Genomic DNA, 20,868 nt, shown 5'->3' with positions numbered 1-20,868 from the left:
TTATTACATATAATTGATCTAGGGGAAGTTATGTCATGACCAGCCCTATGGTGAGACCACATAGAAAGCCTCCTGCCAACAGCTACATGAGCTTGGAAGGAGATTCTCCAGCCTCTGGTCAAATATCTAGAGATTGAAACAATAGCCAACAGTTTGAGGGCAAACCCATAAAAAATATATCCAGAACCACCCAGCTAAACCATTCCCAGATTCCTGATCTTCAGAAACTGCGTGATAGTGTTTCTTCTTTTAAGTTGTGAAATTTGGGTTAATTTGTTACGCAGCAATAGATTACTAACACAGATTTTAGTACTGGAGCACGATGCTTCTGTAACAAAGCCCTAAAATGTAGGAGTGACTTTGGAATGTTTCAGTGGATGGAAGCTGGAAAAACTGTAAGGACTTTGAGGAAAGTATTAGTGCAAGTTTAAAGTGCCTTGAACACACTGTTCATAGGATTTGGGAGTTTGAAAAGTCTGCCAGTAATAGGTATTTACAGAGAAGTGAGGAAACTCTTACTGGAAGCTGGAGGAGAAGGGATACTTGCTATGTGGTGGCAGAAAATTTAGCCACATTGTCACAGGAAGTAATGTGGAAGGGAGAAAATGTACTTCATGAACTATTCGGGATTTACCTACATGTATAACATTTTATTTGTTTTCCATTGCCTTGTGCATTTCAGACCTTCCTTCTGAGATCATATTCCCCTTACTTAAGTAAAATTTTAGTAGTTCCTTTAAAGCAGGTCTCTTTGTGACAAATGTTGGCAGTTTTTATTCATTTGCAAATGTCTTTATTTTTTCCTCATTATTATTTTATTTTTTTTAAAGATTTTATTTATTTATTTGAGAGAGAGAATGAGAGATAGAGAGCACGAGAGGGAAGAGGGTCAGAGGGAGAAGCAGACTCCCTGCTGAGCAGGGAGCCCGATGCGGGACTCGATCCCGGGTCTCCAGGATCATGACCTGAGCCGAAGGCAGTCGCCTAACCAACTGAGCCACCCAGGCGCCCCCTCATTATTATTTTAAAAAGTATTTTTATTTATTTATTTATTTTTGAGAGAGAGAATGAATGGGGGGGAGGGGCAGAGAGAGAAGCAGGCTCCCTGATGAGCAGGGAGCCCAATGCGGGACTCGATCCCAGGATCCTGGGATCATGACCTAAGCTGAAGGCAGACGCTTAACTGACTGAGCCACACAGGCGCCCTATTTTCCCTCATTACTGAAAGATAATTTTGCTGGATGCACAATTCTGGGTGAATAGTGCTTTTATGACACTTAGATATTGTTCCACTAACTTGTGGTTCTCATGATTATTGCTGAAAAAGTCCACTCCAGTTCTCTCTCCTTTTAGTTTTCTTTCTCTCTGCATTCCTGTAGTTTTTCTCTGTCTGGCGTTCTGAAGTTTTGCTATTATGTGTCTAGGTAAGGATATCATTTTATTTTCCTTAGGATGTGTTTTGTTTCTTGGATCTGTGATTTCACTTTTCATCCGTTCTGGAAAACTCGAGACATTATATTATTAAATATTGTTATTGTTCCATTGTCTCTAATGTCTTTTTTTCCCTGAGATTCCAATTAGATATATGTTAGGCATTTTTGGTCTATATCACTAGTCTCTTCGTTTCTTCATGCTTTTACTTTATCTATTTTTGAGGCATTATTCTCCAATTGATTATCTCTTCAACTGCCGTTGATTTCTTTCTTTCTTTCTTAAAAGATTTTATTTATTTATTTGTCAGAGAGAAAGAGAGAGAAAATGAATGCGGGGGAGGGGCAGAGCGAGAAGCAGGCTCTCCACGGAGCAGGGAGCCCGATGTGGGACTCGATCCCAGGACCGGATCAGGACCTGAGCCGAAGGCAGACGCTTAACTGACTGAGCCACCCAGGCGTCCCTTTTGATTTCTTTTTTATCTTACAATACTTTCCCTTTGAGAGGCCCCATTTTTTTTTTCCCAATCTGTCTATTCTCGAGTTTCTTTTACGCTCATCTTTGTACTGGCATTACCTCCTCAGCCCTTTTATACATAGCTATTTACACTCTGCATCTGACATCACCTACAGTCTGTGGAGATCTAAATATGCTGACTCTTGTTTCTGTGGACTTTCACTCACAGTGGCTTATTATTTCATGTATTTGGAAGGCAGCTATGCTCACCACTATACCACCAATGCTGTATTTGGTATTTATCTGTGAGGTCATCGCTGAGGTAGCTTCCAATCTCCTCCACACTGCTATATAATCTTTCTAAAACATGTATCTTTTTACGTCATTCCCCACTTAGCTTTCTTCAGTATTTCTCTGTTAACTACAGAATGACTTCTTAGTGTGGTACACAAAGTCTTTCATGATCTGACCCCAAATGATTTACTGAGATTTATTCTCTACCACTTCCACTTGTAGTTTATTCTTCAGTAGTTGAAACTTAAATCCAACCTTTTTTTTTTTTGAGAGAGCGTGTTCGAGCAGAGGAGGGGCAGAGGAGAGGGAGAATCTTAAGTCGGCTTCATGCTCAGCAGAGAGCCCGATGCAGAGCTTGATCTCACCACCCTGAGATCATGAGCCAAAATCAAAAGTTGGACGCTTAACTGACTGAGCCACTCAGGTGCCCCTCCAACCAACTTTATTACACTTTTGTTCCTTGGCACAAATTGTTTTTTCTGTCCAAAGGCCTTGCCCATCACCTGTCTATATGGGAAACTTCCAACAACTCTTGTTTCAGAGAAATGCTCCATGCCTCCTCTTAAAAATTTCCATAATTTACCAGATTTCAGCCATCCATTCTAAATCCCACTGGAACTTTATTATCCCTTTATTATAGCAATTAATATAGTATACTGCATTTATATGTTTATACATTTATTTCCCCATTAGACTATAGGCAACTTACGTACAAGGCTTGGCATGTGTTCATTCAGGAGGTACTTGTTGAATGAATGAATGAATGAATGGTGCTTTAACCCTGCCACCAAGTCTTGATCTTTCTTTGAGCTCTGCGATTATATTTTTCCAGGTTTTTTGAAGTAAAATTAAGAGATAGAAATTGTATTTACAGTTTACAATGTGATTTTTTTTTAAATGAGGCTTGCTCTTTTTTTTTTTAATTTTATTTATTTAATTGACAGAGAGAGAGAGAGAGACAGCGAGAGAGGGAACACAAGCAGGGGGAGTGGTAGAGGGAGAAGCAGGCTTCCCGCTGAGCAGGGAGCCCGATGCGGGGATCGATCCCAGGACCCTGGGATCATGACCTGAGCCGAAGGCAGTCGCTTAACCAACTGAGCCACCCAGGCGCCCCATACAATGTGATGTTTTGATAGATGTGTGCATGGTGAAATGATTACCACAAACAGGCTAATTACCCTCTCCATCACCTCAGTTATTATTTTGTGTTGAGAACACTTAAGATCTATATACTTGGTAAATTTTAAGTATACAATACAGTGTTAACTATAGTCACCATGCTGTACATTAGACATTCAAAACTCATTCTATCTTGCATAACTGAAACTTCGTATTCTTTGGCTAACATCTTCCCATTTCCCCCCTCCTTAGCCCTGGCAACCATCATTTCACTCTTTGCTTCTATGAGTTTGAATTTTTTTAGATTCCACATATAAGTGGTATCATAGAGTATTTGTCTTTCTGTGCCTAGCTTATTTCACTTAGCAAAATGTCCTTCAGATTCATCTATGTAGTCACAAATGGCAGGATTTCCTCTTTTTTAAGGCTGTACAATATTTCACTGCATAAATATACCACATTCTCCTTATCTGTTTATCCACTGATAGACACTTAGGTTGTTTCCATATCTTGGCTATTGTGAATAAAGCTACAGTGAACATGGGAGTGCAGATATCTCTTTCAGATACTGATTTCATCCCCTTCATTTCCTGCATACATACCTAGAAATGGGATTGTTGATCATATGGTAATTCTATTTTTATTTTTTATTTTTATTTTTTTAAGATTTTATTTATTTATTTGACAGAGAGAGACACAGCGAGAGAGGGAACAGAAGCAGGGGGAGTGGGAGAGGGAGAAGCAGGCTTCCCGCGGAGCAGGGAGCCCGATGCGGGGCTCGATCCCAGGGCCCCGGGATCATGACTTGAGCCGAAGGCAGATGCTTCACTGACTGAGCCACCCAGGCGCCCCTCTATTTTTATTTTTTTGAGGAACCTCCACACTATTTTCCATATGGCTGTACCAATTTACATTGAGCTCTATGATTATATTTTTGACAGTGTGTAGAATATCTCCACCTTTGTGTAAAATGGATACTTCCAACTCAGTATGTCCATAACTGAACTCACTTTCCCCCATCTCCTTCCAAACCTGCTCCTTTTTAACTCATGCCCATATTTTAGTCTTAGCTGAGAAGTCATTTACTCTAGGGTGCCTTTCTTGGTTCCTTATTTTATTTATTTTTTATTTTTATAAAGACAGTTTTTTTTTAAAAGATTTTATTTATTTATTTTGACAGAGAGAGACACAGCGAGAGAGGGAACACAAGCAGGGGGAGTGGGAGAGGGAGAAGCAGGCTCCCCACTGAGCAGGGAGCCTATGCGGGGCTCAATCCCAGGACCCTGGGAGCATGACCTGAGCCGAAGGCAGACGCTTAACGACTGAGCCACCCAGGTGCCCCTTGGTTCCGTATTTTAAATTGGGTTCCCTTTTTGGCTATCTGATAGTACCATGTAAACTATTCCATCTTAATATTCATCAAAAGTAATTATTTTTTAGTTACTTTTCTTCCTCCCGTGACCATCAGCTTTAGGAACAGGGACCTCATAACAATACTGCTGCAGGGCTGTACACTGGGAAAAGGGAAATAATCAGACTTTTTGGGGATTACTGGACAGTCGCTCTGAATTGATACTAATTCCTGGAGACCCAGAATATCACTACCAGTCAGTTGAGTGATCTACCAGTCAGAATAGGGGCTTCAGGAGGTCAGGTTGTCAATGGAGTTCTAGCTCATGTCTGTCTCACTGGGCTCAATGGGTCTCTGAACACACTTTGTGAAAATTTTCCCAGTTCCAGTATGCATAAATAAAATAGATCACGCGGCAACTGGGAGAATCCCCATATTTATTCCCTGATCCATGGAGTGAGGGCTACTAAGGTAGGGAAGGCCAAGTGGAAACCACTAGAACTGCCTCTTCTTATGAAAGCAGTAAAGCAAAAGCAACGCTGCATTCCTGGAGGGATGGTAGAGATTGGTGCCACCAGTAAGGGTTTGAAAGATGCAGAGGGTAATTCTCTCCACATTCCCATTCGATTTGTTTATTTAGCCTGTATAGAAGACAGATCTTAGAGAATGACAGTGGATTAAACTCAGTCAGATGGTGGCTTCAGTTGTAACTGCTATTCAAGATGAGGTTTTGTTGCAAATTAACGCATCCCCTGGTATCTGATACGCAGCTATTGATCTGGCAAATGCTTTTTCTCTACACTTATTGATAAAGACCACCAGAAGCAGTTTGTTTTCTGCTGACAAGGTTAACAACACATCTCCACTATCCCAACTCAGGTATATCAACTCTCCAGCTCTACGTCATAATTTAGTGGGCAGGGACCTTTAATGCCGTTCTTTCCATAGGACACCAAGTTGGTCCATTACATTAATGATATTAAGCTGATTGGACCTGCTGAGCATAAGAAGCCAGACACAGGAATATATACTGTATGAGTCCATTTATATGAAACTCTAGACAATTATATCAGTTGTTGTCTCATGCTGGGGAAGGAGGAGTGGGAATTGACTGGGGAGGGGCAGAAGAAAAACTTTTGGAGTGATAGAAATATTCTGTATTTGACAGTTGTGTTGGTTACACTGGTGTATACATTTGGCAAAACCCAGTGAACTGCACACTTAAAATGTGTTTATTTTATTGTTTGTAAATTATACCTAAATAAAGGTGACTTAACAATAAAAAACAAGAACACGATTTATCAATTCTTATGGGATGCAGTAAAAATATCTAGAGATAAATCCACTGTCCCAAATGTTTTCATGACTTAAAAAGGAATAAAAGTGAATGAACAAAGCATTCAATGCAAAGGTTTAATAGAACAATAGTTAAAAAATTAGGGAAGACAGGAGGAAAAAGCCCAGAAATGCAATTGAGTTCAAATACGGAAAAATAAATACATATTGAGATGCTTTCCTGGCCCAAATGCCCTTCTCTGAGAATTTGTTTTCGTCCACAGGTCCTACAGATGGGTTGGACTTTAACTTCCATGTTATCACCCATGTGGCTTAGCCAATTCTGGCTATGAATGATGTACACTACTGTATATGCATACTTTTCAGCATTTAAAAGCAATAAATTGGATGTACTCATAGCATCTTGGAAGAGCTGACATACATAGTTCTGAATAAAAAAAACAAATAGCACGAGACATATAACACAATACTATTTATAGAAATTTAAAATAAATTTATAAACTAGCAATATACATTTCACAAGAACATACACACAAAAAAGTATATATTAGAATTGTTGTCTATGGGAGAGAGAAAAGGGAATGGGCTATGGGAATAAGGGAATAAAAAAATAAACTAGAGGGGTCTTTCATGGGCAAATGATCATAATGTATCATGAACTGAGGGGTATGATAAAATCAGTTTTCTACAGCTGAGATTGAAAATGGACAAACAATTTGTTCTACAACAGCACAGTCAGGGACTAGAGGAACAGTCTTGAGGAACCAACAGAAAATAAAGTGGAAAATTGTCAGAGTAATAATACAGATTACAGAGATGATGCCAAAGAAGATAACACAAAAAGAGATGTACCATATGGATAATTGGAATTTCTGAAGAAGTAAACCAAAGAAATAGTACAAAAAGTATCTCAAGATATGATAAATGAAAAAGTTCTTATAAAAAATACTAAAGGAGCGCCTGAGTGGCTCAGTCAGTTAAGCGTTCAACTCTTGATTTCAGCTCAGGTCATGATCTCAGGGTTGTGGAATCGAGCCCTGCATCTAGCCCTGTGCTGGGCATGGAGCCTGCTTAAGATTCTCTCTCTCCCTCTCCCTCTGCCCCCTACTCCCATTTGTGTGTGTGCTCTTGCTCTCAAAAAACAAAAACAAAACCAAAAACAAACCAAAAAAACATACTAAAGTCTACAGATCTTGAGGTCTAATGTATCCCAGGAAAAGTGTTAGAGAATATTAACACCAATCTTATGTTAGTGAAGTATAGAACTTCCAGAATAAAGACTCTTAGAGGCAGAAAATGTAAGTCACTTTCAAGAGGAAACACATGGGCAGGCCTCACACTATTCTACAGAGCCACTAAATGCTGAAAACATCTTCTAAGTTGTAAAGAAAATAATCACCTAACCAAATTACCATTCAGTTATAAACACAGACATATTTTTTTAATTTTATTTTTAAGTAATTCCACACCCAACATGGGGCTTGAACCTACAACCCCAAGATCAAGAGTCACACACTCTATCGACTGAGCCATCCAGTGCCCCTGTCTTAACAAATTCAGGAACATGATATCCATAGCTATAGTTTCTAGGTTTAAATATTTGAACTGTTTGAAGACAGAATGTGTAAATCTCAACAACTGTAGGACTTATGATTAGAGAACAGAACGTTAAGTGTTGTAAATATTATTATTATAAATGTCATTTGTAGTTGATAATGAACAATTACTAGTATAATGAATGGCAGTTGTGCGTCAGTTTCTTCATCTGTAAAATAGGGATAGTAAGAGTCCTTATATCTCATACAAGTGTTGTGAGGATTAAATGAACTACTTAATGTAAAGTGCTTTGAACAGCATCTAGCATTTAATAAGTACTGAATAAATATTATTGGTTAGTATTATTAGATCCTGAACAAAATAAATGAAATAGCTGAAGAAATAACATGAGTTTCCTTAATATTTTCCCACAGACTTCTTAATTTTGGAACAATCTTATAGAAGCTAATGTATTTTTCATGGTGAAGAAATACTTGTTTAAAGTGAAGAAGTCCTGGGCGCCTGGGTGGCTCAGTTGGTTAAGCGACTGCCTTCAGCTCAGGTCATGATCCTGGAGTCCCGGGATCGAGTCCCACATCGGGCTCCCTGCTCAGCAGGGAGTCTGCTTCTCCCTCTGACCCTCTTCCCTCTCATGCTTCCTATCTCTCATTCTCTCTCTCTCTCAAATAAATAAATAAAATCTTTAAAAAAAAATAAAGTGAAGATGTCCTAAAAAATAAAATAAAATAAATAAAGTGAAGAAGTCCTGGGATTGAGTCCTGCATTGGGCTCCCTGCTCAGTGGGGAGTCTGCTTCTCCCTCTGCCCCTCCCACCTGCTTGTGCTCTCTTGCTATCTCTCTCTCTCAAATAAATAAATAAAATCTTAAAAAAAAATAAAGTGAATTTCTTCAGTTTCACTTCAATTTAAATTCTTCAGTAAAATTAAGGGGAATAATCTATTTTAAAAAAGTAGCTTATATAGTATGATTCCATTTCAATGAAAGCATATTTTTCAAAAAAAAAAAAGATTCCTCCATGCATCAACCATTGATCCATCATTCTATTTTTGCATAGACAGAGACTTGCCATAAGGTTCACCAATGTTAACAGTTAATTCTGGGTGACTGAATTTTGTTGATTTTATTTTTTCTGTTGTTTCAGCTTTTATTTATTTTTGAGAGAGAGAGAATCTTAAGAAGTCTCCATGTGATGTGGGGATTGATCTCACACGACCCTGAGATCATGACCTGAGCCGAAATCAAGAGTTGGTCGCTTAACCAAATGAACCACCCAGGGGGTCCCCCTTTTTAACTTTTAGTTTTGCAAAGCTTCCTAAATGATCTTTCCTTTAGTCTTCACTCTCCAAACCATCCCTCCTTGGTTATCAGAGGTATCTTTCTTTCTTTTTCTTAATTTTTAATTTAATTTTTTAAAGGATTTTATTTATTTTTTTGACAGAGAGAGAGATAGCGAGAGGAGGAACACCAGCAGGGGGAGTGGGAGAGGGAGAAGCCGGCTTCCCACTGAGCAGGGAGCCCGATGCAGGGCTCGATCCCAGGACACTGGGATCATGACACGAGCCGAAGGCAGATGTTTAACGACTGAGCCACCCAGGCGTCGCCCCCCCCCCTTTTTTAAGATTTATTTATTTGAGAGAAAGAGAGAGAGCAAGCAGGGGGGAGGGGCAGAAGGCGAGAGAGAAACTCAAGCAGACTCCTCACTGAGCGAGGAGCCCAACATGGGGCTCGGTCCCATGACCTTGAGATCAGACTTGAGCTGAAACCAAGAGTCAGAAGCTTTAACTGACTGCATCACCCAGGCACCCCCAGGGGTATCTTTCTAAAACACAAGTTTCTTCCTTGAAATCCCAAATGGCTTCCTCTTACCTAAATAAGAAAGGTCAGACTCCTTAGCTTGGCACTGAGAACCTTCTCACCTCTTCTTTCTTTGGCCTGTGATCTTGTGATTCCCATGCACTAACCTCGTTCCCTGACTATGCCTGGCTCTCCTTCCCTGGCACACAGCCTTGGCTATCTCTTCTACAGGGTTGCCCTTCCTGTCTACCTCCAGCACCCCTACCTCATCCGTCCAATCTCAATTCCTTCCCTAATGCTCTGTTCAAAGCCTCACTCGCCTCCCCAAGCAGTCAGCCTCTCTTTCTTCTCTGTTCCCTCCCCAGTACTTGGTATATACCATTATCAACATTTACCAGATTATAGTTTTAATATAAAATTAAAATGTGTTTTAATTTACATATTTAAATTATAATTAGTCATCTTGATGTCTGTTTCTGGCCCCCTACCCATTCTTCTAATGAAGGAGCATCTCTATTTGACATCTCTATTCAACTTTCTTTTCTTTTCTTTTTTAAAGGCAGGTCACCCGTGACGTGAGATGCTGCATTTTTTTAAAAGATTTTATTTATTTGCCAGAGAGAGAGAGAGAGAGCACGCGCACAAGCAAGGGGAGCAGCAGGCAGAGGGAGAGGGAGAAGCAGCTCTTCTGCTGAGCAAGGAGCCTGATGCGGGGCTCCATCCCAGGATCCTGGGATCATGACCCAAACCACCGAAGACAGACACTCAAACAATTGAGCCATCCAGGTGTCCCTCCTTCCTTTCTTTTCTTTTCTTTTCTTTCTTCTTCTTTTTCTTTCTTTCTCTTTCTTTCTTTCTTCTTTCTTTTCTTTCTTTCTTTCTTTCTTCTTTCTTTCTTTCTTTCTTTCTTTCTTTCTTTCTTTCTTTCTTTCTTTCTTTCTCTTTCTTTCTTTCTTTCTTTCTTTCTTTCTTTCTTTCTTTCTTTCTTTCTTCTTTCTTTCTTTTCTTTCCTTCCTCTCTTTCTTTCAGATTTTATTTATTTATTTGAGAAAGAGAGCATGAACAGGGGAGGGGCAGAGGGAGAGGGTGAAGCAGACTCCCCACTGAGCAGGGAGCCTGATGCACAGGACTCCATCCCAGGACCCCGGGATCCTGACCTGAGCTGAAGGCAGATGCTTAACCAACTGAGCCACCACTCCATGCCCAGGGGCCCCTCTCTATTCAACCTTAATCCTAGAATAGTACATAGTAGGTGCTAAGTGAATGTTGTTAGATAGGAGAATATTTTATTAGATTGAAGGAATTATGTAACTTTTGGTAGAAAATGTATTATAGAACTTTTTTTAAAAAATACTTTCTTTCTTTATTTGACAGAGAAAGAGACAGCGAGAGAGGGAACACAAGCAGGGGGAGTGGGAGAGGGAGAAGCAGGCTTCTTGCTGAGCAGGGAGCCCAATGCGGGGCTCGATCCCAGGACCCTGGGATCATGACCTGAGCTGAAGGCAGACGCTTAACGACTGAGCCACCCAGGCGCCCCTATAGAACTTTTTTTAAAAGAAGATTTTATTTATTTATTTGAGAGAGAGAGCGTGCACGCTAGAGAGAGCATGAGCTGGGGGAGGGGCAGAGGGAGAAGCAGACTCCCTGCTGAGCAGGGAGCCCACGATGGCGATGCGGGGATCAGGGATCAATGCCAGAACCCCAGGATCACAACCTGAGCTGAAGGCAGCCACTTAACCAACTGAGCCACCCAGATGCCCGAATTATAGAACTTTTTTAAAAAGGTGGTTTAAAAAAAAAAAACTTTCAAGTACACAGACAAAAAAATGCAAACATTTCTAAGCAGAAATTTTCCAAAGCCTGTTGTAATAAATGGAGATAATTTGCAAACTAATGTCCTTAAAAATAGTTTGTTTCTCATTTGAGTAGAGTATGCATGCTTTCTAAAATTTGTTTTATATTAGTATTTTCTCCAATATAACTTAGGCTTACAAATTAAAGAATTATTCATATTCTGAATTAGAACAAATTAAAGAAATTATAATGGGGAGGGGCGCCTGGCTGGCTCAGTCAGTGGAACATGTGACTCTTGATCTAAGCCTCACATTGGTTGTGAGATTACTTAAAAATAAAATCTTAAAAAAATAAAGAAATTATAATGGTATCACTACCACGGCTGTTTATCACTTAATGGAAACATGTTGAATAACAGACTAACATTCTTTTCCCAAAATGGAGAAATTTGTTCAACTCTGTTGCTGCTTTATTCCACTGAACTAACTGTACCTCCCATTTCAGCACCTCATCAGTCTTAGCACTATTACTCTGAATTCTTTATTTAAACAACTCATAGAAAGAAAGTTCCAATTCTGTTCACAGGTGTTATATTAATATTGTTTGTCATCTGCTGAGTATTTGAGCTTGGGTCTGGTACTGTGCCCAGTTACAAAAAAGAAATCACTATTTCTGCCCTTAGGAAGATAAGAGTCCAGTTGCAGAGATAAAATACAAACACACATAAAGTAATCAGAAAACACTTCAAGGCAATATTTAGTGGTAGTATCCAGTTTTGTGGAATAGTAGTTACATGGTATAGAAGTTGATGTCTAATTATAATTTAAATATGTAAATTAAAACACATTTTAATTTTATATTAAAACTATAATCTGGTAAATGTTGATAATGGTATATACCAAGTACTGGGGAGGGAACAGAGAAGAAAGAGAGGCTGACTGCTTGGGGAGGCGAGTGAGGCTTTGAACAGAGCATTAGGGAAGGAACTGAGATTGGACGGATGAGGTAGGGGTGCTGGAGGTAGACAGGACAGTTCCTTGTGGTCAAGGAAGGCCTTGTTAATGCAGTTGATTTGAGCTCCGAAGTGTAGGAAGAATTTGAGCTACTGGAAATAAGGGGGAAAACACCCTACCTGAGATTTTCTCCATCTCTTCCAGTAGCTTTTCCAAGTCTTTATTCAGGTCTGACAGCATTTTCAGCATGTTGTCATAGTTTCTTTCTCCAGGGTCAGAATCAGCCATCTGGGCAGTGCACAGAAAGAAGACGCAGATTTGAAATAGATGGACGTTTCAATTCCAGCTCTATTTCTCACACCTGGATAGCCCAAGCCAGAAATCTGAGGTCACCTTTTTTTTTAAGATTTTATTTATTTATTTGAGAGAGAGAGAATGAGAGACAGAGAGCACGAGAGGGAAGAGGGTCAGAGGGAGAAGCAGACTCCCTGCCGAGCAGGGAGCCCGATGCGGGACTCGATCAGGGACTCCAGGATCATGACCTGAGCCGAAGGCAGTCGCTTAACCAACTGAGCCACCCAGGCGCCCTGAGGTCATCTTTAATTCCTCCTTATCTTATTTTCCTGACCCAAGGGGTCACTGAAATTCACCCATTTTATTTGTTCATGGAATATTTACTCATCTATGGGTCAAGAAGGCCCAGTGCTTGGGAGTTGCCAGTGAACACTGCCTTTGTGGAACTCATAGCCTCGCCCAGCTCTTTAAAGTCTTTATCCTCCCTCTCTCCAAGGTTGCAGCTTTACTTGAGGTCCATTCTGTTATCCACCATTGAAGAGATTTACTGAGCATCTACTATGTGCCAGACATCTACTATGGCTCTGTAGATACTGTAGTATATTTGTGGATGCAGACAGATAAAACCCATGCTCTCACCGAGCTTCCATTCCAGGGGGAGATACAAATAATAAACAACAGAATGGTAAAGATACCTTTGGTTTGTGGTCACTGCAAAAATAAAACAAAACAGCATGGTTTAATAAAGAGAATCTTTCACGGGGAGGGGTGCTTTAGCTTGTCAACTCAGCTAAGTCCTTTCTAATGAAGCCGCATTTGAACTGATACTTCAATGATAACCATTTCTTTTAAAAGATTTTATTTTATTTTACTTTACTTATTAGAGAGACAGAGCATGAGCAGGGAGGGGGGGCAGAGGCAGAGGGCCAAGCAGACTCCCCGCTGAGCAGGGAGCTTAATGTGGGGCTCAGTTCCAGGACCCCGAGATCATCACTTGAGCTGAAGGCAAATGCTCAACTGACAGAGCCACCCAGGAGCCCTTGACACTTGAATGATAAAAAGGAATTGGCATGTAAAGAGCTAAGGAAGAGTTCTAGACAGAATGGCTCAAGAAAAGGTGGGAGTGGTCCTCATGTGTTTTAAAGCATGGAAAGAAAGTACAGAATGGGGTCGAGGAGAAAAGTGGTATGAGGTAGATCAGTTCGGTAGGCAAGAATTTTGGTTTTATTTTGAGTGTGAGGAAAAGCCACTGGAAATTGAAAGCGGGGGATTATGTTTTAAGACAATGACTTCAGCTGCCATTTGGAAAATGGACTACTACAGAAGGTTGAGAGGAGGTAAGAGTGGGAGAACCAGTTAGTTAAGGGAGCACTAGAATGGTCTAGAGATGGAAGTAGCTTTGGGCTAGGGTGGTAAGTAATGATATCAATGGTGAAAAGTGGAGGGGTTCAGACTGTATTTTGGAAGATAAGCCAGAAGAATTTGGAAAAGGATCTGATGTGTCTAGGTTTGCAGAGGTAAGTGGTGGTAAGAGAAAAATCAAAATGACTCCTAATTTTGATGAGAACAACTTGATATGAGGTGTTATTAACTGAAGTGGGGAAGACTAAGAGAAGAACGGATTAGAAGGGAAACCAAATACTCGATTTTTTAAAAAAAGTTTTATTTATTTAAGTAATCTCCACCCAATGTGGAGCTTGAACTCACAGCCCTGAGATTAAGAGTCACAGGCTCCACTGACTGAGCCAGCCAGGTCCCCCCCAAATGCTCTATTTTGAATATGTGAACGTGAGATGCCTATTAGGCCTCAGAGTAGAGATTCAAATAGGCAGTTGAATATATAGGCCTGGAGTTCAGGAGAAAGGTTGGAGCTAAAAATACAAAGTTTGGAACTAACGTGCATGCTCTCTTCACCTTTCATTTGGACTATTTTCATAAACTCCTAACTGTTCTTCCTGCTTCTGGCTTCATCTTGTCAAATCCATTTTCCAGTTCACCTCCCGAATGACCTTACCTAACATGCAAATCTGACCATGTCACTCTGTTTACAACCCTTCAATAGCTCCCATTTTCTTTCAGGATAAAACATAACCTCTTTACTACATATATAAGATCCTTTATAATCAAGCTCCTGACTGTTCCCATTCTCATCCAGTTCTGGGTTGTGACCAAATAATTGAAGAAAACCTTAAGAGATCTCAAATTAAAATCTGTAAGAGTTGTGTATTTCCCTGAGACATGATTAAAAAAATCCATGAAAAAACATAAAACTCTGCAAAGTTAAAAAAATTAGTTTTCTTATAAAAGAGCTAAAGAAATACAAAATGGAATAAAATCATTCTATCATGTGAAGTGGTTACAAAATCTGTGCAAAGGCAAGAAGTAGATAATGACACAATTCATATCTAAGTTGTGTGGGCTACTTGCTCAATTCATTAATTTATAAGATACCAGTTATAGTCTTTTACCCCTACATTCAACACATATTTATTGAGCACTATTTTAGATTCTGAGGATACGGCAGTGAACAAAACAGGTTAAAATTCCTGGTCTCATGGAATTTATATTCTACTGGTGAGAGAACATAAACAAGATTAATAAGTGAAATAAATATAAGGAGGGGATAAGTACCAAGGACAAAAGTCAACCAGAGATGGAGGGTGGAAGAGTGTGTGTGAAGGGGGTGGCTGCAATTTAAATAAGTGTACAGGCTTGTTGTGATGAGCACAGGGTGTTGTATGGAAGTGTTGAACCACTATATTGTACACCTGAAACTAATATTACACTGTATGTCAACTAACTAGAATTTAAATAAAAACTTAAAAAAAACAAAACAAAACAAAGGAGCAAAGGGGGAAAAAAAAAGGGAGAGGTAAAACTCTCTGTTTAGAAACAGACTCTTAACTATAGAGAACAAACTGACAGTTACCAGAAGGGAGGTGAGTGGGGGGATGGTTTAAATAGGTGATATTTAAGGAGTGTACTTGTGATGAGCACTGAGTCTTGATTAAAAGTGTTGAATCATTATATTGTACCCCTGAAAATACAGGTCTTTGAAACTAATATTACACTGTATGTTAACTAAATGGGATTTAAATAAAAACTTAGAAATAAATAAATGTGCAGGGAAGGCCTCACTGAAGTGATTTTGACCAGAGACTTGCAGGAAGTGAGAGAATGGGCCATACAGATATCTGGGAAAAGTGCATCCCAGGCAGAGAAAAGAGTAAGAACAAAGGCCCTGAGCTCGGAGTCAGGTGGATGAGCTGGAGAAAGAGCAACAAAGTCAATATAGTTGGTATAGAGAGAGGGAAGGGGAGAGTAGTGGAAGATGAAGTCAACATATGGGGGGTAGAATTATGGTGGGCCTTGTAGGCCACCCAAAAGACTTTTTCTTTGAGTGAGATAGGAGTCTGGAGGGTGATAATCTGATTTACATGTTGATAAATCACTAGGTTGAGAGTAGCTTGTCTGGACCTGGGTGGAAGCAGAGAGACTAAGAGGCCACTAATGCAGAATAATGCAGGGGAGAGAAAATAACAGTTTGGATTAGCATAAAAATGATGTAAGTAGTATGAAAGAGGATAATTCAGGGTACATTTTGAGGGCAGGGCCAACAAGATTTGCTGAGTCAATGTGGAGTCAGAGATGACACGAAGATTTTTGGCTGGGTAACCAGAAATGGAGATACCATTAACTGAGATGGGGGAAAACTAGAAGATACTGGGTTGTGTGGGGAAGAAAGAACTCAGTTTTGAACATGTTAAGATGCCTATGAGGCATCCAAGTGGGGATGCTGAGTAGGCAACTGGATAAATGAATTCAGAGGGAGAGTAGGCTAAAGATAGAAATTTGGGAGTCATCAGCATACAGGGTTAAGGTTAGGGTTATTTAAGACACGAGAATAGGTGAGGTTAAGGGAGATAATACAGATGGAGAAGAGGTCCATCAAGTTTGGGGAGATGCGAAGAAACCAGCCAAAGAGACTGAGGGAGAGGAGCCAGAGAGGTAGAAGGGGAACCAGTCCTGACTCCTAAGTCAAGTCCAGGCTCTCAGAGAGTCACTGGACCCCAGCTAATGTCCTCTGATCATATGAAATCTCAGCAAGCTGAGAAGACAACTCTAAAGAATTCAAGAGACAGGAACTCCAAAAACTGTATGCGATAAAATAGGTGTTTCCTTAATGAGTGAATAATTTATAATGCTGAGAAGGTGAGGACTTAAGATAGGACATGTTGAAGAGCATAAAAAAGTAGAATTGCTGGGGGACCTGGGTGGCTCGGTCAGTTAAACGTCTGCCTTTGGCTCAGGTCATGATCCCAGGGTCCTGGGATTGAGCCCCGCATCAGGTTCCCTTATCAACGGAGAGTCTGCTTCTCCCTCTCCTCCCTGCTCGTGCTCTCTCTTGCTATCTCTTTTCTCTTTCAAATAAATAAATAAAATCTTTAAAAAAAGTAGAATTCCTGTGAAAATTTGGTATTTTATGCATTTCTATGTTTAAGAGAATTTGGCTTATTAGAGTAACAGGTCAGCTCTGTCATTCTAGTTTAAAATGTGAAAATGATTATGGGTTACAATTTTATTTTTTTAAAGATTTTATTTATTTGAGAGAGAGAGCACACAACTGGGGGTGGGGGGAGGGGCAGAGGGAAAAGGGGGGCAGCCACCCAGGCACCCCTGATTATGGGTTATAATTTTAAGTCAAAATCTTTGTAACTTTATAAAAAGCTTTAGGACATTTAAGAGAACCTGAAGTTCATCATATTTATGTTTGGCTTATGATATTTATAAGAATTACTTAAGAAAGTAAAAGGTTTGTTGTTAAGACAACTGAGAGTACTTGCAAGACTCTGTAGTGCTCTTCCTGCCTCAATCATGGACACCCACACAGAAATAGGGGCTGCAGGGTCAAAGTAGTCTGGAATGCTGAGCCCCCCCCACATGGAGAGCAACTGTTCTGGAGTCTCCCAGACCTGTGATGGACCTCATGGGAATGGGAATTAAACTTTTGTTAAACCACACACACACACACACACACACACACACACACACACACACGCACACACACGCACACAAAATGAGTTTAAGTTTGTACATGGAACAAAAACATAATATTATTACTATTTAAATTTGTTAGACCTAGAATAAAATTGAGAGTTTAGAATGAGATAATCTTTAGACTAAATAATCTAATAATCTGATTTAGAACGTAAACTAAACTTAAATGCTCAAGAAAAACTGGATTTTGGGGGCACCTGGGTGGCTCAGTCCTTAAGCGTCTGCCTTCGGCTCAGGTCATGATCCCAGGGTCCTGGGATCGAGCCCCACATTGGGCTCCCTGCTCAGCGGGAACCCTGCTTCTCCCTCTCCCACTCCCCCTGCTTGTGTTCTTGGTCTCACTCTCTCTTTCTCTCTGTCAAATGAATAAATAAAATCTAAAAAAAAAAAAAGACTGGATTTTTAATATTAGTAACTTTAATAAAATAAATATTAATTTTTAAAACCAAATAAACATTCAAATACTCTTTTCTCTATCTAAATAATGCCTTTAAAGTCACCAAAGCTCATATTTATCAATATCTAGCCATGTCCTCATATTTACCCTAAGCTTCAGTTATATCCAATATTTGGTAAATTGGGTTATCTACCATATGCCAACCAGCACTACAGAAACTGGTAATTAAAAAATAAATAGGTACTCAGTCCTGCCATCAAGGAATAAGTCTGACAAAAAGAAACCTGTTGTAAAGCAAGATTCTTTGAAGAGCAATAGCCATTCATCCAGATGCCCTTGCTCAGTTTCAAACCAAAGCCTTCTCATATAAAATGGCCCTTATAGCCATGTCATTGAGAACTCTGAAAACTCCACGTTCTCCCTTTCCTCCATGTGTTTACATATATTATTCTACTGCCTGAAATACCCTTCCCTCACTCTCTTGTTTTTAAAGACTCAGCTCAAGGGTCACTTCTAGAAGTCTTTCCTCACATTCCCATAGCCAACTCCGAAGGTTGCACCTCTTTTGCATTCCCATAGTTTCTGCACCTCTTCCAGCCAGACACTGTTCTAAGCATTTACATCTTTAGAAGAACCCTAAAAAGTAAGTACTATTATTATTCCAATTTACAGATGAGGAAAACAAGGCTCATAGACATGAACTAAGTTGCCCGAGGTCAGACAGCAAAGACACAGATCTGAGAATTGGGCCCTGAGAATCTGGCTCCATCTGTGTGCTCACACATTATACTACTGGTATGCAATAAATTCTTGATAAGCACGTGAGTGAACAGAACTAATGAGATGTAGTAAGCAACTAAAGAATAACTTGTGTATACCTTGCAACCCCAGGCTAGAACGCAGGCTCTGCCACGTATGGGCTGTGAAAGCCTGGCAAGTTACCCTATCTCCTTAAGTCTCAGCTTCCTCTTCTGTAAAATGGAAATAGTAGCTCCTTTGCAGGTTATTGTGAAGATGCACACAGCTATGGGTATAGTAGGCACCCACATTTACCAAATGAAATAGTTGGCATGACTATATGTGTAACACCAGGTACAGACAGAATAGTTGCTCAGAAAATGTTTTACTATAATGAGGTGAAAAAGAGATATGAAGCCAATAATATAAAAGCTAACAATTATTCCATGCTTAATATGTGCCAGGAACTGTGTAAATTCTCAGTGAGCATTAACTGATTTACAACCATGTAACATAGTAAGTGCTACACTCTCCTTGTTGTACAGATAAGGAAACTGAGGATTGTGGAAGAATCTAACGGAAGTCACATAGCCGAACAGTAGTAGAACTGGATTGGAGTGTAGTCCTGATTCTAGAGGTGGAGCTCGTTAGCCTATTTTCTCACAACTGTCTCAGACAATACAGTGGGTGGTTTTGAGCTTGACTGTCAGGAGAGACAAAGGACAAAGAATGGGGGTAGAGGAATGGAATGAAGAGGCTAACAGTGAGCTCAATTTGGGGCAGCTTGAGTGTGTGGTGCCTATGGTGTATCCAGGCAAAGCTATTCAACAAACAGTTGAAATACAGGATTAGAGCCCTAGAGAGAGAGAGTAAACTGAAAATAAAGATTTGATGGTGGTTTAAATTATGGGAAAAGATGAAATCATTCACAGTGAATGTATAAAAGAAGAGAAAATGGACTTGGAAGAAGCCCTTAAAAATCAGCCCTTAAAAGCAGAAGGAAACAAACCCATAAAGGACACTGATAAACAGAAATGTAGAGAACTGGGGAGTGGGTAGTTGAGACCAACAGAAGAGAGGAGGGACAGGCCAGTTAATTCATTTAGTCAACAAATATTTATTGACTATCAGGCACTGTTTTAGGTGCTAGGAGTGTATTAGCAAACAAAAGACAATACTTGCCCTTGTAGAGTGTACATTCTGGTCAAGGGAGATAGGCAATAAACACATAAATACAGAAAACGTCAAGCGGTAATAGAAAATAAAACAAAGCTAAGGTAGTTTCCAAAATAATGGAGTGGCAAGAACCATTCCATCTATGGTGAACTATGGAAATCCCCTCTGAGAAGGTGAGTCTTCAAACAGATTCAAGAAAGTGAGTGTGTGAGTCCTGTGGATATCTCAGGGAAGAGTTCTATGCAGAGGAAACAGGGATGAAAAAGCCTTGAGGCTAACTGCTTGAGTGTGGTTGGAGAACAAGAAAGCTAGAAATGCAGAGGAATGAAGGAGGGCACGATGTTAGGAGATGAGGCTGAGGCTGGGGAAGATATTACAGTTTTTATAAGACTGACTTTTATTCTGAGTGAGCTGAGGAGATATTAGAGAAATTTGAGGGAGTGACACGATATTTGAATTATGACTTAAAAGGATTTCTCTGGGAGTGTCCGACTCTTGGTTTCAGCTCAGGTTATGATCTCAGGGTCGTGGGACCAAGCCCTGGGTCAGGCTCCACACTGGGTGTGGGGTCTGCTTATGATTCTCTCTCCCCCTCTGCCCACCAGCCCGGCTTACGCACACGTGCTGTCTCTCTCCAAAACAAACAAATAAATCAAAGGATCACTCTGGCTGCAATGTTGAGAGCAGACTGGGATGGGGATGGTGGAGCAGAGAGGAGGCTGCTGCAGAACTCCAGGTAAGGGATGACGGGGCTTGGACCAGAGTGTTAGAAGTGGCAGTAGTGAGAAGTGACTGGATTCTAAATATGTTGGAAACATGGAGCCAACAGTATGTGCTGACATTCAAGTAGAAATATAAATCTGCAGTGTGGTGAAAAGCCTGGCTGAACATCTGTACTGGGGAGTCACTGGGGTACAGATGGCATTTAAGGCTATGGGACTAGCTGAGATCTCTGGGCAAGTGAGGGTGGATGGAAGGGAGATCTGAGCTCTCCAACGTGTAGAATTTGGGAGGAAGAGAAACCAGCAAAGGAGACTGAAAAGCAGCAGCCAGTGAGTTAGAAGAACAGGAGAGATCAGTGGAAGCCAAGTCTTGGAAGCCAAGCGAAGAAAGTAAACAAAGAGCGATCAATTGTGTCTCATATAAAGCAGCATAAGGAA

General features: G+C 40.3%; 1 protein-coding gene across 3 annotated transcripts in view; it reads right to left on the bottom strand.

Annotated features, from left to right (window-relative positions):
- SYCE3 (synaptonemal complex central element protein 3) overlaps positions 1-20,868 on the bottom strand; it is a 33,280-nt gene that overhangs the window by 8,867 nt on the left and 3,545 nt on the right. For all 3 annotated transcript variants that reach the window (XM_027594455.1, XM_027594453.1, XM_027594454.1), the window contains one exon: positions 12,225-12,333. In XM_027594455.1, coding sequence (XP_027450256.1) covers positions 12,225-12,333 — 109 coding nt within the window. The remainder of the gene's footprint in view (positions 1-12,224; positions 12,334-20,868) is intronic.

This window comes from Zalophus californianus, chromosome 9 (assembly GCF_009762305.2).
Source record: "Zalophus californianus isolate mZalCal1 chromosome 9, mZalCal1.pri.v2, whole genome shotgun sequence".
NCBI lineage: Eukaryota > Metazoa > Chordata > Mammalia > Carnivora > Otariidae > Zalophus > Zalophus californianus.
The sequence above is the reverse complement of the archived record's forward strand: the minus strand, read 5'-3'. Positions and strand labels throughout refer to the sequence as shown.